This window comes from Trichomycterus rosablanca, chromosome 7, assembly GCF_030014385.1.
Source record: "Trichomycterus rosablanca isolate fTriRos1 chromosome 7, fTriRos1.hap1, whole genome shotgun sequence".
In the NCBI taxonomy this organism is placed as follows: domain Eukaryota; kingdom Metazoa; phylum Chordata; class Actinopteri; order Siluriformes; family Trichomycteridae; genus Trichomycterus; species Trichomycterus rosablanca.
In genome coordinates, this window is record NC_085994.1 from 21,519,746 (window position 1) to 21,539,060 (window position 19,315).

A 19,315-nucleotide genomic window follows, 5' to 3' on the forward strand; every position below is an offset into this window, starting at 1 on the left:
AAAAAAAAAAAAAAAAAAAAAAAACTAAGAAAAAAATATAGTTATTTTAAAACTCAAAATTTTCATTAAAATGTGTTGTGAAGGGCGTGCAGGTGGCGCAGTGGTAAAACACATTGGCACACCGGAGCTGACATTTTTATCTCATCGGTTCGAAACTTAGCTCTGCCATCCGGCAGGCTGGGTGCCTACACGAACAACAATTGGCTGTTGTTCAATGGGGGTGCTGGAGGGGACCTCATAACTGATGCAATACAACCTCCACTTGCTGATTGACGGCATCTGCACAGAGACGAGGGATAATGTGTGATCAGGGTGTGACTTTACGTACACAAAGCTGATCCACATATGAAGTCGTCTCATGCAGGTGAAAAGAAGCAGTCGGGTACTACACACGTGTCGGAGGGGGCATGTGTTAGTCGCGGCTCTTCTCAGTCAGAGTGGAGGTCAACATCAGTAGAGAGAAAGCAAAATGCAATAGGGTAATTGGATATGACAAGATTGGGAGGAAAAATAAGGGGAAAATGTAAAAGGAAATCTTAAAACTGCATGCAACTGTATTTAAAGCTTTGAATTTAATATTAGATGGATGGATGGGCATCCAAACAGGTAAACAGATGGACAAATTGTGTACATCGAATATGATTACATTGCAAAATGATAGTGTGTTTGCTTGTTGAAAATAGCAAGCATCAGGCCTTAATAGCCTTCCACTAATGAAGCATGAACGAGTGGTGAAAGCCAATAAAAACTAATTTATTCCAGCTGTAATTATACCAGTTTGTAAGTTAATAATGCCAGTCTTGGTGTCACAAACAGCTGTAAACATCCTTAGTGTGGAACTTAAATGAGTAGCATTACTGAAATGGTTCTCCTCATTTAACCGACATACATTACACTCATATAGAAGGAGATGTCTTTAAATGAACACTGTAGTGCATTAGACACTTTTATTATGAATAATAAAACCAAAAAAAGTTTCATTATTTAACTGCAGTAACCACTTTGTCGTAGTCAATGTGGTAAATCAAAAGCCTGTCCCATGATATACTGGACACATGGTGGGAGGGCACATTTGTATTAAATTGTGTCATAATTTACAATACAGGAGCATTACACATTCAGATGATCTAAGATGATCAAACCACAGAACGTTCTGCCACATCACTGGGAACTGTTCCAAGTGGCATTTTGCATGTTCGTAGGCAAGCAAATGCTTTGTCAGTGATAGCATCTAATTCATAAATACCCTTTTGTTGTAACACCATGGATATAGTTTATGCATGGTTTATAGCAGTGGTCCCCAACCACCGGGCCGCGGACTGGTACCGGTCCATGGGTCATTTATTACCGGGCCGCACAGAAAGAATAAATAATTGGAGATCGCTACATCAGCAATAAAAATACTACTTTTTTTTACCTGTGTTATTGTCCCCAATCACCCCTAGGTGGGAGCAGCGTCTAGTTGCAGTGAAAAAAGATCATTTGTGTTTAGTACAGTTATTCTATTTTAAATCCCCCGGCCCCTGCCGGTCCGTGAAATTATATCTTATATGAAACCGGTACGTGGTGCAAAAAAGGTTGGGGACTGCTGGTTTATAGTCTTTAGACAGACATTCACAATGTAACAGTAGTCATTCTCATGAGTGCCAGTTTTGTTTAGTTACAAAGTGTAGAATAGTCTGGCCTATAGGTGGTTTGACTGTTAGTTCTTTTTGTAGAATTATTTATAGACTTGGTTTTCACTAAATATCTAGATCTAAAACTAAAAACAGTGGCAGCCTCAGAGAAGAAGCGTTTGGGTGCAACTCTGCCAGCTACTATTCCACCAGCTTAATATTACCTAAAGTGTTAGTAGTATGCTGTTTTAAGCATTAAATCAGTTTTGCAACCGTTATCACAGAATGGAGGTTTCAAAGTTCAACCCACAAGTGTTAAAACAGTGATGTGACTAGAGTAATACAGTGTGTGTCCCTAAAGTCTGGACACATAGGCAAAATGCATATTTTCAATAAATTTTAATACATTTTTCAACATTTTATTTCATTACAATATTAATCAATAACATCTTTAATGTGTTTTCCACTATTTGTGATGCAATATGTAAGTGTGTGTATATTTTAGTAAACATATAGTTAGTTATATTTCATATATCTGTCCAGACAGGGCCACAGTTCTGTTCATTGTTCTTCAGCTTACATACTGCTGTAAAAACCCACAATTGTGTTTTAATAAATCTTCTTTAATCCAGTCTGTGGGTATCGTTTTACTTCTTTTACATTCTCACCACATTTTTCAATGACAAACAAGCAATTGTGTAATTTAGTTGATATTGAAATCAACTTGCGTTGGAATTTTATAATAGAAAAATCAAAGAAATCAGAGCAAAGAAATTCGTTTGCTGTTCACATTTTGTGTAGTAAAAGAAAAGTACAGCATATGGCCAAAAGTGAGTGTACACCTGGCCACAGGTGGTGCAGGGGTCTTTTACACTAGCCCACCACCGCATACAAAATTAATCAAGGTAATCAATACTTATATCAATCTTCCAGATCTACAATGTCATGGGGTTTATCTGGCTGTTTCTTTTTTAACATATTTTGCACGAAAGTACTATGTAAAAAAGGTGGGTAGTTATTTGGTAACACCAGGAGACCATATAGTGCATTATTTTCATTTGCACCGCATTATTTTAAACCATATTGCTTTTAGCACCATAATCTGTTTTGGTTCTACACAAATTAACATATCACACCATTATGTCATTATCAGGGATTTAGGATTTTCATGGTTTAAGCTTCTTTGTGCTTGTACTAATTATTATGCCTGAACCAGGAATTTAACATATTCATTTCTTTTTTATCATCCAGATTAAACCAAATCATTATTAAAATGACTTCTAAAACAATAACCCACATGTAAAATTCTCCATTCACAGTGTTATTTTATCCAATACTAAAAATACTGTCTTTGTTAAATACAAAGCACAATGTGACAGTAACTGTAAATAGTTAAAAAAATGCTCAATCTAATTATAACTGATAATCTTTTTGGAGCCCATTTCTTACCGTCAACACATGCTGGTCGTGCCCGCGTAGTGCCAGCAATCTGGCCTCTCCTGCAGGCACAGCGGGCAGTCTGTCTGGCAATGGTTCGCTTAGGCTGACTGCTGTCTCTGTTCAACATCACAATCTCACACGTGCCCACTGCCAACTGACCTGTCACCATAAACAAATAAACACAATGGTTAAAAATATATAACACTTCAATGCCATCTGTGCCAGAAATTCAAACTCTAATAATATATATATACTGTATATACAGGCACGTGCACAGATAGACCCCTAGTGGTGCTCAAGCACCTGCCCTTTTGCCCTGGATGAGAAAAGTGCCCTTTCTGCTGGAGCCCAATTTTTTTCTACATTCATCAATATTTTTTTCATCAGTCTATTTGATTTTATTGGCATAATAATAGGCCCATTGTTAACATTAACTACCCAAAGTGGGTTTCTGATTTGAAATCAAAGGTAGGTCTTAAGTTGAGCTACATGACAGTCTGGTGAGGTAAATTGATACTAGTAATGGTATATTTTTAGTGTAATGCTTCAACTCTGTCAGAAAACAGTAAAATGATGTATACTGTGTTCTCCCCTTTATGGAGATTCAGTAAGTCACTCTTGATTATTATGCACAACATTGATTTATCTCATTTACACATTTTGCAGCATAATGCCAAGAAAAGAAAGGTTACAAAAGCAGAAAGAAAAGAAACTACAGCAAGCAGCTCAGGGTAGCAGCTCTCTTTTATCCTGGATTAGGCCATCTACCAGTAAAGCTAATGAGGGAGATGTATCAGTATCAGTTGGTTATTAAAAAGTGTGCACAATATGGCCTTGTTTTTGCCTGTTTTTCGTTTATTTATGCAATTTGATAATTTGAGTTATTTGATTAGATGTGTATTGATTGTGTTAACAAAAATAAATATATAAGTTAAATATCCTACTGTGTTTGTTTATTTTTTTGGCGATGGGTGCCCTTTTTTTGGCTTGAGCACCTGCCCCCAAAAATGTCTGTGCACGTGCCTGTATATATATACACTATATTGCCAAAAGTATTCACTCACCCATCCAAATAATTGAATTCAGGTGTTCCAATCACTTCCATGGCCACAGGTGTATAAACCAAGCACCTCGGCATGCAGACTGCTTCTACAAACATTAGTGATTGGGAACGACAGCATAAAGTGGTTGGCCTCATAAAATGACAGAGCGGGGTCAGCGAGATGCTTAGGCACATAGTGCGCAGAGGTCGCCAACTTTCTGCAGAGTCAATCGCTACAGACCTCCAAACTACATGTGGCCTTCAGATTAGCTCAAGAACAGTGCATAGAGAGCTTCATGGAATGGTTTTCCACGGCCTAGCATCTGCATCCAAGCCTTACATCACCAAGTGTAATGCAAGGCGCCGGATGCAGTGGTGTAAAGCACGCCACCACTGGACTATAGAGCAGTGGAGACGTGTTCTTTGGAGTGACAAATCATGCTTCTTCGTCTGGCAATCCAATGGACGAGTCTGGGTTTGGCGGTTGCCAGGAGAACGGTACTTGTCTGACTCCATTGTGCTGAGTGTAAAGTTTGGTGGAGGGGGATTATGGTGTGGGGTTGTTTTTCAGGAGTTGGGCTCGGCCCCTTAGTTCCAGTGAAAGGAACTCTTAATGCTTTAGCATACCAAGAGATTTTGGACAATTTCATGCTCCCAACTTTGTGGGAACAGTTTGGGGATGGCCCCTTCCTGTTCCAACATGACTTACAAAGTAAGTAAGGTCCATAAAAACATGGATGAGCAAGTTTGGTGTGGAAGAACTTGACTGGCCTGCACAGAGTCCTGACCTCAACCCGATAGAACACCTTTGGGATGAATTAGAGCGGAGACTGTGAGCCAGGCCTTCTCGTCCAACATCAGTGTCTGACCTCACAAATGCGCTTCTGGAAGAATGGTCAAAAATTCCCATAAACACACTCCTAAACCTTGTGAAAAGCCTTTCCAGAAGAGTTGAAGCTGTTATAGCTGCAAAGGGTGGGCCGACATCATATTAAACCCTATGGATTAAGAATGGGAGTCACTCAAGTTCATATGCGTGTGAAGGCAGACGAGCTTCATACTTTTGGCAATATAGTGTGTATATATATATATATATATATTCCTTTGGGCTAAAATGCAGCATGAAAATGTGGAACCAGCTTGAACCAGCAACCTTCTGATTGCTAGTCCAGTACATTAACTGCTGAGCTGCCATTGCCCCAGTGGCAGCTCCGTGTTCTTTTATAAGATACAGCAGAGACAATAATGCAATCTTTTGTAAATAACAATATATTGTGCAGTTTCAGTCCAGAGCTACTGCAGGTTGTCAGGAAATTACAAAGTGGCTCATGGTTCACAATAAAAGGGTCTAAATTCAATGATAAAATCTACAGGGGAAGCAATACATCATAATGTTGAGGTGATTCTGTTTCCTGATACCAAATTGTTTGTAACCTCTCTGATAATCTGTGGTGGGTCTTCATACGCTGTGTAAGGACCCTGATTGCCGGAAGAGACACCTGTGCACAGTGTATGGGCGAGAAGAGAAGGGCTGTACACCTCTTGGAAGAGGCGTGTACAGCGACGTGCTCTCCTTGGATGCAATCTGGTATCTCTCAGTAGCGGAAAACAAAAGATTGAATGCGCTAAATCAGAAGGAAAATGGGGAGAAAATTCATTAAAAAAAAGAAAATACACACACACCTTTATACAGTGAACCCTTGACTAACGAATTTAATTGGTTCCAAAGAGCTGTTCTTAAGTCAAAATTTTTTCCCATAAGAAATAATGTGAATACAATTAATCCGTGCCAGACCTCCCACACCACCCCCCTTACCTAACCTTTCTAATGCCTTAAATGGTCTTTTTTGTTATAAATGCAAGTATATTTTCCCTTAAATCTTAAATTATAGAATAGACATTCCTGTAATAAACAATAATAAACAACAATACACAGTAGTACTGTACATAAAACACATACATCACATTTCAGTACAGTACGTGTGCTGTACCATACACTATAATACAATTCCTTCTTTTTTATAAAATGTATCTACCAGAAACAACAATAACTCATATTTCTCTATTATTTCCTTTATTTCAGTAGTGTTGTATTTTGTAGGTGTAACTGCACGAAAGAAAGAATACTTTACTGAGCTGAATTCCTTCTTCTCTCTCACTCACTGTCCCCTCTGTCTGATACACAGTGACATCTACTGGCAGGAGTAATTATACAACACGACAAATAGTAATAGATTTGTTCATTTTCTCAACACTGCGCTCTCTCTGCACATTCTTTGGGGACATTTTAATATTGAATTTTACAAAATATAAAGAAAACAGAAAAGACACCGTCCGCTGTCCGAATGTTCGCTCACTGTATATATATAGAGAGAGATGCTCGGAGTCAACTTGTTCGTGATGTCACGTGTTTCACAAATTTCGGATCGTAATCCGAAATTTGTTCGAACGTTAAGTTGACAAAGATCGTTCGTAACCCAAAATGTTCGTATGCTAAACCGTTCGTAACGCAAGGGTCTACTGTATTTCAAAGTGTATAGTGTGAAGTGTGCGTGTAAATAATGTTAAAATTGATATCCTTCCACTCATTACACTACCAGCACTTAACTGAAAAAGATCTATGAAAATAAGGAGATGGGAAAAGTAAGGGATGGGGGAGCATATTTCTATAAATAGATTACAAAACAATCTTTCACAAACCTGCACAATGGAAATGTTAAGACAAACAGCCTCCAAAAGAAAAATGCATTAGAATACATTCACACTTTAGGTCAAAGTGTCCCAAATCTGGTTCTTCCCTTATATGCGACAAAAACATCCCTTATTCATCAAAGTGTAAACAAAAATCTGTTTACTTCTGACCTAGGTTACTTTAATATGGAGTACTGATGACAGAAGAGGATGATGCCAAACTTCCGCTTAATGCTGTGCTCCTTTGCTGTCTTGATTAGATCCAAACCTACCTTCTTTTAAATCATGTTTTTCTAGGTATTACATTGCTACTATTATGCCAAGGACTAGTTTTTTTTTTTGCAGCATTATTTAGCACATGTTACGAATTGCAGTGTAGACCTGGCTTCTTCAAAAAACATCCAACTTGGAGGTTCTTTAAGAAACTGAGAGTGCTTTTTGCATTTCCATAAAAAAACATTTTTGGGCCATTTGGACCACTTATTATAGTAGTGTACACATTTATTTATTTTTTGTTGTTTTATGCTGTGCCTACACCATGATTATATTCACAGCAGGAAAGGTAGATAATCGTCATGTCAGTCTATCAACCTTGTCAAGTGCTGTTCTTTTGTTGTTCTTGAAATGTGTTCTTTTACACCAATTTTACATAGTCTTTGGTATTTCTGAGAGTATTGAGTACATTCAGTCAGTATGTGTTTAATGTAAAGAGGTATTCTGCAGGTATCACAGAGTGGGGGATATCCCCCCCCTACAAGAAAGAATGTGTTAATCATGTGTGTCCGATGCGGCATCTGGTATAGACTACCTGATTAAATAGTTTCTCTGGTTAGGTTTTTAGTTGGTGGTAAATGTCAGGTTTCTTTTGACTTTGTGCGTTCCATTCTATTTGCCACATATTTTTAATGTAGAGAAAGATATTAGTAGTTTGGCATCTGATGGGGAAGTTTACAGCAGAATTCAGCAGAATCTAATGTGATACTTCATACTGGTGAGTTCTTATATTTTCCTTAAAATTCTGTTTATGGTCGGGTTGCTGGGTGACAATGAGTTTCCATTGCTTGTAAGCAGGACCTGGAGTCAGTACGTATCAGTGCACTGGAAAGGTGCTCGTTGTGGTTTAGTGCCATTAGCAGTGTGTGGACTAAGCTGTAGAAAAGTAGCGTTGTGTTGTCTGTATGTCCAAACACCACGAGTTGAGTTTTTACCAAAAAGTTCCATTTTGGTTTCATCTGACCACATGATATTCTCCCAATCCTCTTCTGGATCATCCATATGCTCGCTGGCAAACATCAGACGGGCCTGGACATTTACTGGCTTAAGCAGGGGGACACGCCTGGCACTGCAGGATTTGAGTCCCTCTCGGCGTAGTGTGTATACTGATGGTAGCCTTTGTTACTTTGGTCCCAGCTCTCTGCAGGTCATTCATCAGGTCCCTCCGTGTAGTTCTGGGATTTTTGCTCACCGTTCTCATGATTATTTTGACCCCACGGGATGAGATCTTGACCCCAAGGGAGATTATCAATGGTCTTGTATGTATTCCATTTTCTTACAATTGTTCCCACAGTTGATTTATTCACACCAACCTGCCTGCCTATTGTAGATTCACTCTTCCCAGCCTGGTGCAGGTCTACAATTTTCTTCCTGGTGTCCTTCGACAGCTCTTTGGTCTTGGCCATGGTTGAGTTTGGAGTCTGACTGTTTGAGGCTGTGGACAGGTGTCTTTTATACAGATAACGAGGTCAAACAGGTGCCATTAATACAGGTAACGAGTGGAGGACAGAAGAGCTTCTTAAAGAAGAAGTTACAGGTCTGTGAGAGCCAGAAATCTTGCTTGTTTGTTATTGACCAAATACTTATTTTCCACCATAATTTACGAATAAATTCTTTAAAAATCCTACAATGTGATTACAGACCTCTCTCATCTTTCTAAGTAGGAGAACTTGCACAATCAGTGGCTGACTAAATACTTTTTGACCCCACTGTATCTCTGACTCGAAGGAAGTCTTTGAGGTATGTATTTGGATGAGTGGATGATTTTTGGTATTTGGCAATGACCAAGATGATGTTGGGCTTTACTAATTTCCAAGGCACAGGGGTTGGGGGATGTGCTATACACAGGGTTCTGTGGGTTGCTTCCAAGTTTGATGGCATATTGGAGTACAAGTTTTAAACGGCTGTATTTTAAAGAGGGTTTTTGAGCTTCCACATATAAACTCTATACAGGTTAAGTTCGGAGGGCCTCTAGGGCCAGTCTCATGGCCTGGTGGTGGATAGTGTCTAGACAGTTCAGATACAACTTCCTGCATTCCCCATAGATTATACATCCGTAGTCTAACTTTGACCGGATCATCATTCTGTAGATGCGGATTAGTGGGAGGAATTCTGAACTCCACTTGGTGCTGGCTAGTATTTTTATTATGGCAAGTTTCCTAAGGAATCCTTTTTTCAGTTTTTGATGTGTGAAATTAAGGATAATTTATTGTCTAATGTTAGTTCTAGAAATGTAGATGTATATGTAATTTTAATAAGGGATCTGGTTCGAGGTGGAGTGTTCATCTTTGTTCATCTGCATACATGTTTTGCTTTAACAACTGGCCAGTGGTGGATTTTGTTAACGCTAAGCTGCAACTGGCGCTTTGCAGAGGATGCAGAGATCGTGGTGGGATCACTGTGGTTACACTATTTATTTTGAGGTTGAAAAGTTAATGGAGAGGATGTTCCATTGTTGGGCTACCATCTCTTGCAAGTGGTAATCCGAGTACCAATTAATTTTTACTCTAAAACATCTGTTTTCTAGAAAGTTAGCTATAAAGATAGGGAGCCGACTGCTGAGCTTGGCTGTAAGTGTACACAATAAATTGGTAAAACACTGTGTGTCAGAGATGTTCATAAGTCACAAAATACAAGTTCAGGTCAAGTCAAGAGTCCTAAGGCTAGAGTTCAAGTCAAGACACAAGTCTTTAGGTTATATTCCAAGTCAAGTGTCAAACAAACAGCAACCATATTGCTATCTTTAAAAAATATACAGCCGAATTATCAACAGTGCTTAAAGAAGAGCAGTAGGAGAAAGTAGCAGTAGGGGGAATAAAGAAATAAAAGGATTAATACACCCATGGTGGTCTAGTAACCAGAAGAGGGCACCTAAGATTTTACAGCGCCAATCACACTTGAAGCAAATTCTCACAAAAGAGACACCAAATACCTAAAGCAATTCTCCACACATTAGTCCAAGCAAAGCAGCACCAAGACTCCAGCAGCACAACTCTGTGTTATATAGTCCAACTATTAATACAGATCCCACTCTGGCTCAGGCTTAGTGGGTTAAATAGTTCAGAAACGCTCATAAGCATTATTAAACAATAATACACATTGATTTATACCAGTTGGCAACTTTTCCTTAAAACCCATTCTAAACAGTGACCACTAAGGCCAAAAACAAAAACTGTAAAGGAGAATGAAACAGTGATTTATTCTGCTCAGCAACCTGCAGGATTCTGTAAAAATACCCCCATAAGAATCTGCCGGACAAGGCAAGATATGCTAATAAAATCATTTTATGTGTAAGGCCTACCAGTTTGTTAGTGCTAGTTACTTTGGTACTTTGAAGATAATAGGTTGCTCTGAAAGCACTCGCCCTCAAGTCCACAATAAACCAAAACATTAATAGGTATGTGTTTACTGTTTAAAGCACACCAATAGGCTATGCTTTATTCACAGAGTGCAAAATAAGCACAATGCACAAAAGCACAAAAGTATTATGAATCTTAGATAGGCAACTGTACACAATATCAAGTTGCTAAAAGCTCGGGAGCAAGTAAGCATCGTCTTACTTTATACTGCTGCAATGTCCAGCTGCGCAACCAATGTTAAAACAGATCAACACCAAAAATTAAAAGTCGTTTGTTGAAACACACCAAAACACATGCTACTTTCTTTAAAAGGGCTATGCACTTTTAAAATGGCAACCGCATAAGGATGATACGAGGGTTCTTCAAAAAGTTTCTGCACTTTTTAAACTCATTGTAACAAATGACATCACTTTTCTACATAGTCACCTTCCAGTGCATTTTTCCCAGCGTTGTACCAACTTATTAATGCCATCAGCAAAAATTTTTTCCGGTTGATTGTGTAGCCACTGATATTCCGCTGCTTCTTCCCATTGAAGCTTTCTTAAGCAGTCCAAAAAGGTGGAAATCAGATGGCACTAAATCTGGACTATAAGATCGCTCTCAATCTCTCAGACACAAACAATTACTGTTCCTCCCACCCTCACCGTTTCCAACCAAAATATAAAAGTGTGGAAACTTTTTGAAGATCTCTCATTTTTATATGATATATTAATATAAAGCATTTCTGTGATGTACTGGCGACCTGTCCAGTGTGTTTCATACCTTTCGCCCAGTGAATCGTACCCACCGTGACCCTAAATAGGATTAAGGGCTGATAAAACAAACACTCACTAACACTCACTTTCTTAACCGCTTACCCAAGGTGTAGGGTGTGCTGGAGCCTATCCTAGCTTTTTTTTTTTTTTTTTTTTTTTTAAATTTAGCGCGTCCAATTTCATCCCATCTATCATCCTCTCATTAGTGCGGATTCCTGCTCCTGATTGGGGCTGAAGAGGCCGTTCCACGCCTCCTCCGAAACGTGCACAGCCAATCGACCGTCTTATCACCCACACTTGACGAGTGTAGTGTGGCAGAGTACTGTGCACGGAGGATCACACACTCCGCCGCACCCCCTCCCGTCTCCATACAGGCGCCACCAACCAGCCAGCAGAGGGCGCAACCGCCCCGTTCCTGAGAGAGCATCCCCTACGGTCTCAAGTCCCGCCCCCCACCCGGACAACAGGCCAATCGTTGTCCATAGCCGCCCAGCCTCGACCGTGAAGGCAGAGCTGGATTCGAAACGACGCTCCTTCGAAATCCAGCCCTGGTTGCAGCGCGTGTCTTTTTACCGCTGCGCCACCTGAGCGGCTATCCTAGCTTTTTAATGGGTGCAAGGCACACAGTAACACCCTGGACGGGGCGCCAGTCCATCGCAGGGCAGACACACATACACACACATACACACTCATTCACCTATAGGGCAATTCAGTGTCTACAATTAACCTGACTGCATGTTTTTGGACTGTGGGAGGAAACCGGAGCTCCTGGAAAAAACCCACGCAGACACAGGGAGAACATGCAAACGCCGCACAGAAAGGACCCGGACCGCTTGAGGATCAAACCCAGGACCTTGTTGCTGTGAGGCGACAGTGCTACCCACCGAGCCAACGTGCCGCCTATAAAACAATCAGTGAATGAATAAATAATACGAAGTGCCCAACGTTGCAGAGTCCCACCTGGAATGACGCCTATTGTTTTTGACGATTCCGAGTCGAATCGGGAGTCATTACAGATGAGTTGCAAGTCAAGTCTGAAGTCTATTTGTATTCTGACTCCGACGCGTATCACTATTTTGAGAGCCCATCTCTGCTCGTATGACACTTGACTCAGCAAACAACCTGAGAAGTTATTCTGTCCCATTCATTTAATTAATGATTTTTTTTCCTCCACAAATACAGCAATACATGAACAGTTGTTTATTTTATCTAGCCGTGTCCAATCACCCTATTGCATTACTCTTCCGCTCTACTAATGCTGATCTTCACCCTGATTGGGGAGAGCTGTGACTAACACACGCCCCCTCCGACACGTGTGCAGTAACCGACTGCATCTTTTTATCTGCAGGAGGCGAGTTCATATGTGGATCAGCTTTGTGTACAGAGAGCCATACCCTGATTCTCACTATCCCTCGACTCAATCAGCCAGCAGAGGTCAGAATTACATCAGTTTTGAAGTCCCCTCCGGCACCCTGCCCTTGAACAGCCAATCGTTGTTCATGTAGGCGCCCAGCCTAGTTCGAAATGTCAGCTCTGGTATGCTAGCGTGTTTTACCGCTGCGCCATCTGAGCGCCTATGAAACTGTTGTTTAGATGTGGGATGATTTATCCTGCTTGTGGTTAGATTTGAACAAGTGCAGTCAAAATTTTATTTTATTTTTATTTTATTTATTCGGATTTTAACGTCATATTTTACACTTTGGTTACATTCATGACTGGACAGGTAGTTACTCGATACACGATTCATCAGTTCAAGTCTTTAATGTCAAACACAGTCATGGACAATTTTGTATCCCCAGTTCACCTCACTCAAACCCTGGATCTCTTGCTGTGAGGTGACAGTGCTACCCACCAAGCCACCTTTTTTATATGTGGAAGCCCAAGAACCTTCTTTGTTGTACTCTATAGTCCAGTCATTTCACCCAACAATAAAAAACTGATTTACAGCACCAATTAATCTTTGCGATTACTACTGGGAGGCTGACAGGTGTGTGAGGAAAGGAGATTTTTATATCTGTAATAGAACTCTGAAACAATGATAAATTACCAAAAACTTCTACTTTCTAGATTGGTTTTCAGAGGACGGCATTCTCAAGGGGAATCATAATTCACAGTGATCAGTAGGAATAAAGACCCAATCAGATGCCTTTCTCCCAGAAAATGAGAGTCTGAAGAGCCTGAGGTCATCTAGAAACTGCGACTCTGAGTCCTCTAATAGCTTTAATCAAGCTGTGCAGAAACTCAGAGTGGAGATGATGGAAGTCAGATCATGTGCTGGGACGTATGCACCAGTCCTTCCTATCTGGTCAGCAATTGCTGATTACAGTGCTTCAGAGCTTATTTCTATTCATCAGATTTTACATTCCCCTTCTTTTCTTTCCTCCCATCCTTTCTCTCCTTTACTTTCTACTTCCCTTTCTTCCTCTCTCACTCATGATAGCTCTGGACGTGCAGAAATGCAAATGCAGCAGAGTGCGATAGATGACGGCGATAATAATGATGAGTACTGCTTCTGCTTGGTCAACACTTCACACAGAGCCTCGTGATTAAGACAGACACACAGCCCATAACATCACCATCACCCCGCCCCATGTATAGAAAAACACCCGACTTCCAGCAGGAAGATCCTGACAGGCACTGGAGTGCGGGTAGCTGCTTCTCTACAGATAGCTTAAACACTTAGCACAGCAGTTTCACAAGAGTTCTGTTCAGCTGTTCAGTGTGTGGGGATTAAACCTGGAATATGCCGTCGTATGAAACACTCCAAAGTTTCAAAACTTTCCACAGAACTACAGCTGAAAGCAGTTGGGACAATTTCTATTAATAAATAATGAAAAAGAATTATACTTTGTCTATAATAATAAAAAAACACAGAGTTTCTTACATTTACTTCGACTTATTTGATTGCAGACAGGATGAACCTGAATTTTTCCTGTTTTATGTGCTCAACTTCATTTAATTTATTAATAAACATCCATTCCTGCATTTCAGGCCTGCAACACATTCCAAAAAAAGTTGGGACAGTAAAGCATTTACCACTTTGTAATGTTGCCATTCCTTTTCACCACACTTAACAGACGTTTTGGCACCGAGGATACCAAGTGATTTAGTGTTGTAGATTTTATTTTGTCCCATTCTTCCTGCAAACACGTCTTAAGATGTGCAACAGAATGGGGTCGCAGTTTTCGTTTCAAAATTCTCCACACATTCTCTATTGGGGACAGGTCAGGACTGCAGGCAGGCCAATTCAGTACCCGTACACTCTGCTTCTGCAGCCATGCCTTTGTAATGTGTGCAGCATGTGGTTTTGCACTGTCTTGTTGAAAAATGCCTGGACGTCCCTTGGAAAAGATTGCTCTTAGGTCTCCTTGTACTTTTCTGCATTAATGCTGCATCACAGAAGTGTAAATGACCTTTGCCGAGGGCACTGACACAGCCCCATACCATGACAGACCCTGGCTTTTGGACTTGTTGCTGATAACAGTCTGGATGGTCCTTTTCATCTTTGGTCCGGAGCACACGGCGTCCATTTTTTCCAAAAAAGACCTGGAATGCTGATTCATCTGACCACAATACATATTTCCACTTCTCTTTCGAGCCCAGAGAAGTCGACGCCGGTTCTGGACATGGTTAACATAAGGCTTCTTTCTTGCACAGTAAAGTTTTAAGTGGCATTTGTGCATGTAACTCTATATTGTAGTGCTTGACAAAGGTTTGCCAAAGTAATCCCTCACCCATGTGGTTATATCAGCTATTGTTGAGTGGCGGTTCTCGATGCAGTGGTTGATGTATAAATTACATATGTTAAGTATTATGCCAAGCAACTTCTCAAATGATTACAAAACGTCTTTAAAAGGTAAGGTGATACATAGTGGTTAACATGCTCCTGTCTCAACTTTTTTGAACATATTGCAGCCATTAACTTAAAATTAGAAAATATTTACAGAAAAAAAACAATAAAGGTGATCTTGTCTTTTTACTATAAAATTCAGGTACAAAATAATCTGCAAGCACTGTCTGTTTTTATTTTAAAAATTCTTTTTGTCCCAAATTGTGCAGTATAGTATTTTTTTATATATATATGAAAAAAGGAAAAAGTTTTTGCTGAAAGTCTCCATGAGCTGGACATATGGTCAATTTTTAAGGTAGCAAGTATAAAGTATGAAATGCGTCTGGTGGCATCACTGGCTGAGAGGACACGCGGCTAGTGCCAGTCCTGTCTCTGAACTAAACATAATGATGTTCTGCAGCCAGAAGCTTTTGTGGGGAAGCTATTAACATTGTTTTAACCTCATCAGTGATTAGGGACGTCTTATTCAGAGGAAGGAGAGACACCCCAGCAGACATCATTATGGAAAAGATGAGAACGGGTAAGGAACCAGATCAAGGTCAACTTTTTTCCCTCATTTTCTGTTTCTCTCTTTGTTTTAATAAGCGGTGCTTCTCTATAAGACAACGCAAACCTTTTTATTATCGTGAACTGTAAAATCTTCAATCAAACCAAACAGAGAAATAAAAATGTATAACTCTAAACTATTCTGCAAAGTTAAATGAAGTCTTTGTCAGATGAATGGTAGAGCAAATGAACAAAGAAAATGAATGATGTAGTATTTTTTTTCTATTTCATTTATGCATTTTCTCCCATTTTCTCCCAATTTAGCATAGTGTCAACTTGTCTTCCGGGCGACACGGGGGGTCCTGGGTTTGATCCCCCGGCGAGGCGGTCCGGGTCCTTTCTGTGTGGAGTTTGCATGTTCTCCCCGTGTCTGCGTGGGTTTCCTCCGGGAACACCGGTTTCCTCCCACAGTCCAAAACATGCAGTCACTGAATTGCCCTACAGGTAAATGGGTGTGTGTGTGTATGTGTGTCTTCCCTGCGATGGACTGGTGACCCGTCCAGGGTGTTACTGTTTGCCTTGCGTCCATTGAAAAGCTGTGATAGTCTCCAGCACCTCCCCGCGGCCCTGATTGGATAAGCGGTTAAGAAAGTGAGTGAGTGAGTGAGTGAATTTGTCTTCTGCTGCTGGGGATCCCTGATTGCAGTCAAGGTGGGTATATTGCTGCTCATGCCTCCTCCAACCCATGTGCAGCACTTAGCGGAACCCCTTTTCACCTATGCACTCTGCACAGGTGCCTCTCTATCTGCCATTCAGGGTCCTTACCTAGCGTTTGAAGACCCTACCAACATAGTCCGGTCATCCCGCCCTAGCAGAACCATGTCTGCTGCAGGCACTGTCAATTATGCCTGCTAGATGGCGCCCAGCCGACCAGTGGCAACGCTGAGTTTTGAACCGAGAAGTTCAGAATCTCTGTGCTGGTGTGTTAGCAGAATATCCCTCTGTGCCACCTGGGCGCCCAATTATGTAATATTTTTAAGTAGTTTTTAATACTGCCATATCATAATTTATTTACCTTAATGTCATATTGCTTAAGTCCTACAACATGATTAAACCTTTGGAAACTTAACAATACCCTTTATAATGCCACAGAAGAGGTGTGAGTAGCTTGTAAGCACTTATAGAAAGTCGTTATCAAAGTTATCAAGGCTAGAAGTTTAACAACAGTGTACATGGACATTGTAAAGAGAACTAGACGCTTTTCATTTTAAATCAAAATGATGCTACCTCATGCAATCAAAATAGCTTGCATGTATCAATAAATATTGTTTTTCTGTTTACTGAGGCTACTTGTAGTAGATTTTAGTTTAATTATATACCCATCACCTTAATACCTTTTAGAATGAAGGGGGTTGGAAATTTTCAACTGTAAATGATGCATGGATAGATTGCTCATTCCAAACTTGACACTCGTAACGTTTCAACAGAACAACCCATGTTTCCCACTAAGTTACATCATCTTTTCTCTTACCACAGCTTTTCTGAGGACACTGAGTATCTCTCCATCAAGGCACCTGTTAGTGGGTGGGACATATTAGTCAGCAAGTGAACATTTTATCCTCAAAGTTGATGTTAGAAGCAGGAAAAATGGGCAAGTGTAAGGATTTGAGTGAGTTTGACAAGGGCCAAATTGTGATGGCTAGACGACTGGGTCAGAGCATCTCCAACACTGCAGCTCTTGTGTGGTGTTCCCGATCTGCAGTGGTCAGTATCTATCAAAAGTTACAGTGGTAAACCGGTGACAGGGTCATGGGCGGCCAAGGTTCATTGATGCACATTGGGAGCGAAGGCTGGCCCGTGTGGTCTGATCCAACAGACGAGCTACTGTAGCTCAAATTGCTGAAGAAGTTAATGCTGGTTCTGATAGAAAGGGGTCAGAATACACAGTGTATTGCAGTTGCAGGGCTGTTTTGGCAGCAAAAGGGGGACCAGCAGAATATTAGGAAGGTGGTCATAATGTTATGCCTATTCGGTGTATATGGTTGTCAACTTGAAAGCACTGGAACAGTGCCGGACCTTACCAAAATCTGCTATAAGAGTGGAGATTGCAAAAAAAACAATGCTGATTGTTATGACTGGGATGTCTTACAACTCATGGCCAGATGCTAAAGTACTTTTAGCTAGAGATGCCCTACATGTGTATAGAAACTTTAAATTTGACCTGTAAACATTAGTAAGAACATGAAGAGATGATGTGGGAGTTTGCCAGTTGTGAGCCAGCAGATATCAGATGCCCTTCTCATGATTCAACAACAAACAGAAGAACACACCAACAGAGATAAGCCCTGAAAGACACCCAATAGGAGAAGAGATAGAGGCCGAGAGAGATAGCACAATCACAGGAAAGAGAAAGAGATCAAGATTTTGAACTGTCTAGCTCTATGACAGCTTGTCATATTAATTGATGTTATGAGAAAATTTCCTGTCTCTGTACAGCAGAGGGACAGAAGGCCTCGTCGTGCTGTCAGATGATTGTGAGCTATATGTTCCAGGGCAATAAGCAGCATCTGTGCACACTATACACTAAAACGCTACTTTATAAAACACACCTATTTTGTAGTGAGGCTATATATATAAAATATGTAGACACCACTCCTTATTACTGAGTTCAAGTATTTAAGCCACACCTATTATTAACAGGTGTATAACGTCTCGGCATCCATAAAAACATGGTTTGGCATTGAGAAACTGACCTCAATTAATTGTTACAACTTTGGGATACATTACATTTTTAATACTGTGCCCAACTTCACAAACGCTCTATTTTTTTCAATTTATTTATGCATTTTCTCCCATTTTCTCCCAATTTAGTGTAGTCAATTTGTCTTCCGCTGCTGGGGATCCCTGATTGCAGTCGAGGTGGGTATATTGCAGCTCACGCCTCCCCCGACCCGCACGCAGCCCTTTGCGGAACTCTTTTTCACCCATGCACTTTGCACAGGCGCCTCACTATCTGCCAATCGGGGTTCTTACACAGCGTTTAAAGACCCCACCCACATAGTCCGGTCATCTCGCCCTAGCAGAACCGTGTCTGCTGCAGGCACTGCCAATTATGCCCGCTAGATGGCGCCCAGCCGACCTTTCAAAACGAGGAGTTCAGAATCATGGTGTGCTAGTGGAATTTCCCGCTGTGCTACCTGGGCGCCACACAAATGCTCTCCTGACTGAATGGGCAAAAAATAAATAAATCCCACAATCATGTCAGCTACACCCAAAATTTATTCAGATTTAGAGGCACAGCAGCCCAGTGCACTAGCCCAACACCACTGAGACCTCATTCTTTCAGATTAAATCTCAGCTGTGCTATATATCTGGTCAGGCTTTCAATTGGTTGTGCCTGAAGGAGGGGTTCAATGGGGTTCCTCATTGCTACTACAAATTTGACCTCTGTTGGCTGGTTGAGGCACCTGCACAAGGAGTGCAGAGTCTGTCCAGATCCTGTAGACCAGCAGTCCCCAACCTTTTTTGCACCATGGACCAAAATAAGATGTAATTTCTCAGACCGGCGGGGGCGGGAGGATTAAAAATAGAATAACTGTACTACACACAATTGAGCTTTTTTGCTACAATGAGACACTGCTCCCACCTAGGGGTGATTGGAGACACCTGCGATCTGTAATTATTTATTCTTTCTCTGTGGCCCGGTGGTTGGGGACCACTGCTGTAGACTTCTAGGTCCTCTAGTGTGTATGCTCTTCTTCAGCTCATGCTTCAGCTTTTTAATGAGGTTTAATTCAGCAGGC

The 19,315-nt window shown here is 40.8% G+C and overlaps 1 protein-coding gene across 1 annotated transcript in view; it reads right to left on the reverse strand.

Annotated features, from left to right (window-relative positions):
- The window catches only part of tafa5l (TAFA chemokine like family member 5, like), a 119,063-nt gene that overhangs the window by 55,815 nt on the left and 43,933 nt on the right, over nt 1–19,315 (reverse strand). Inside the window, exon 2 of the mRNA XM_062999137.1 lies at nt 3,066–3,215. Within this exon, the coding sequence (XP_062855207.1) occupies nt 3,066–3,215 (150 nt within the window). The remainder of the gene's footprint in view (nt 1–3,065; nt 3,216–19,315) is intronic.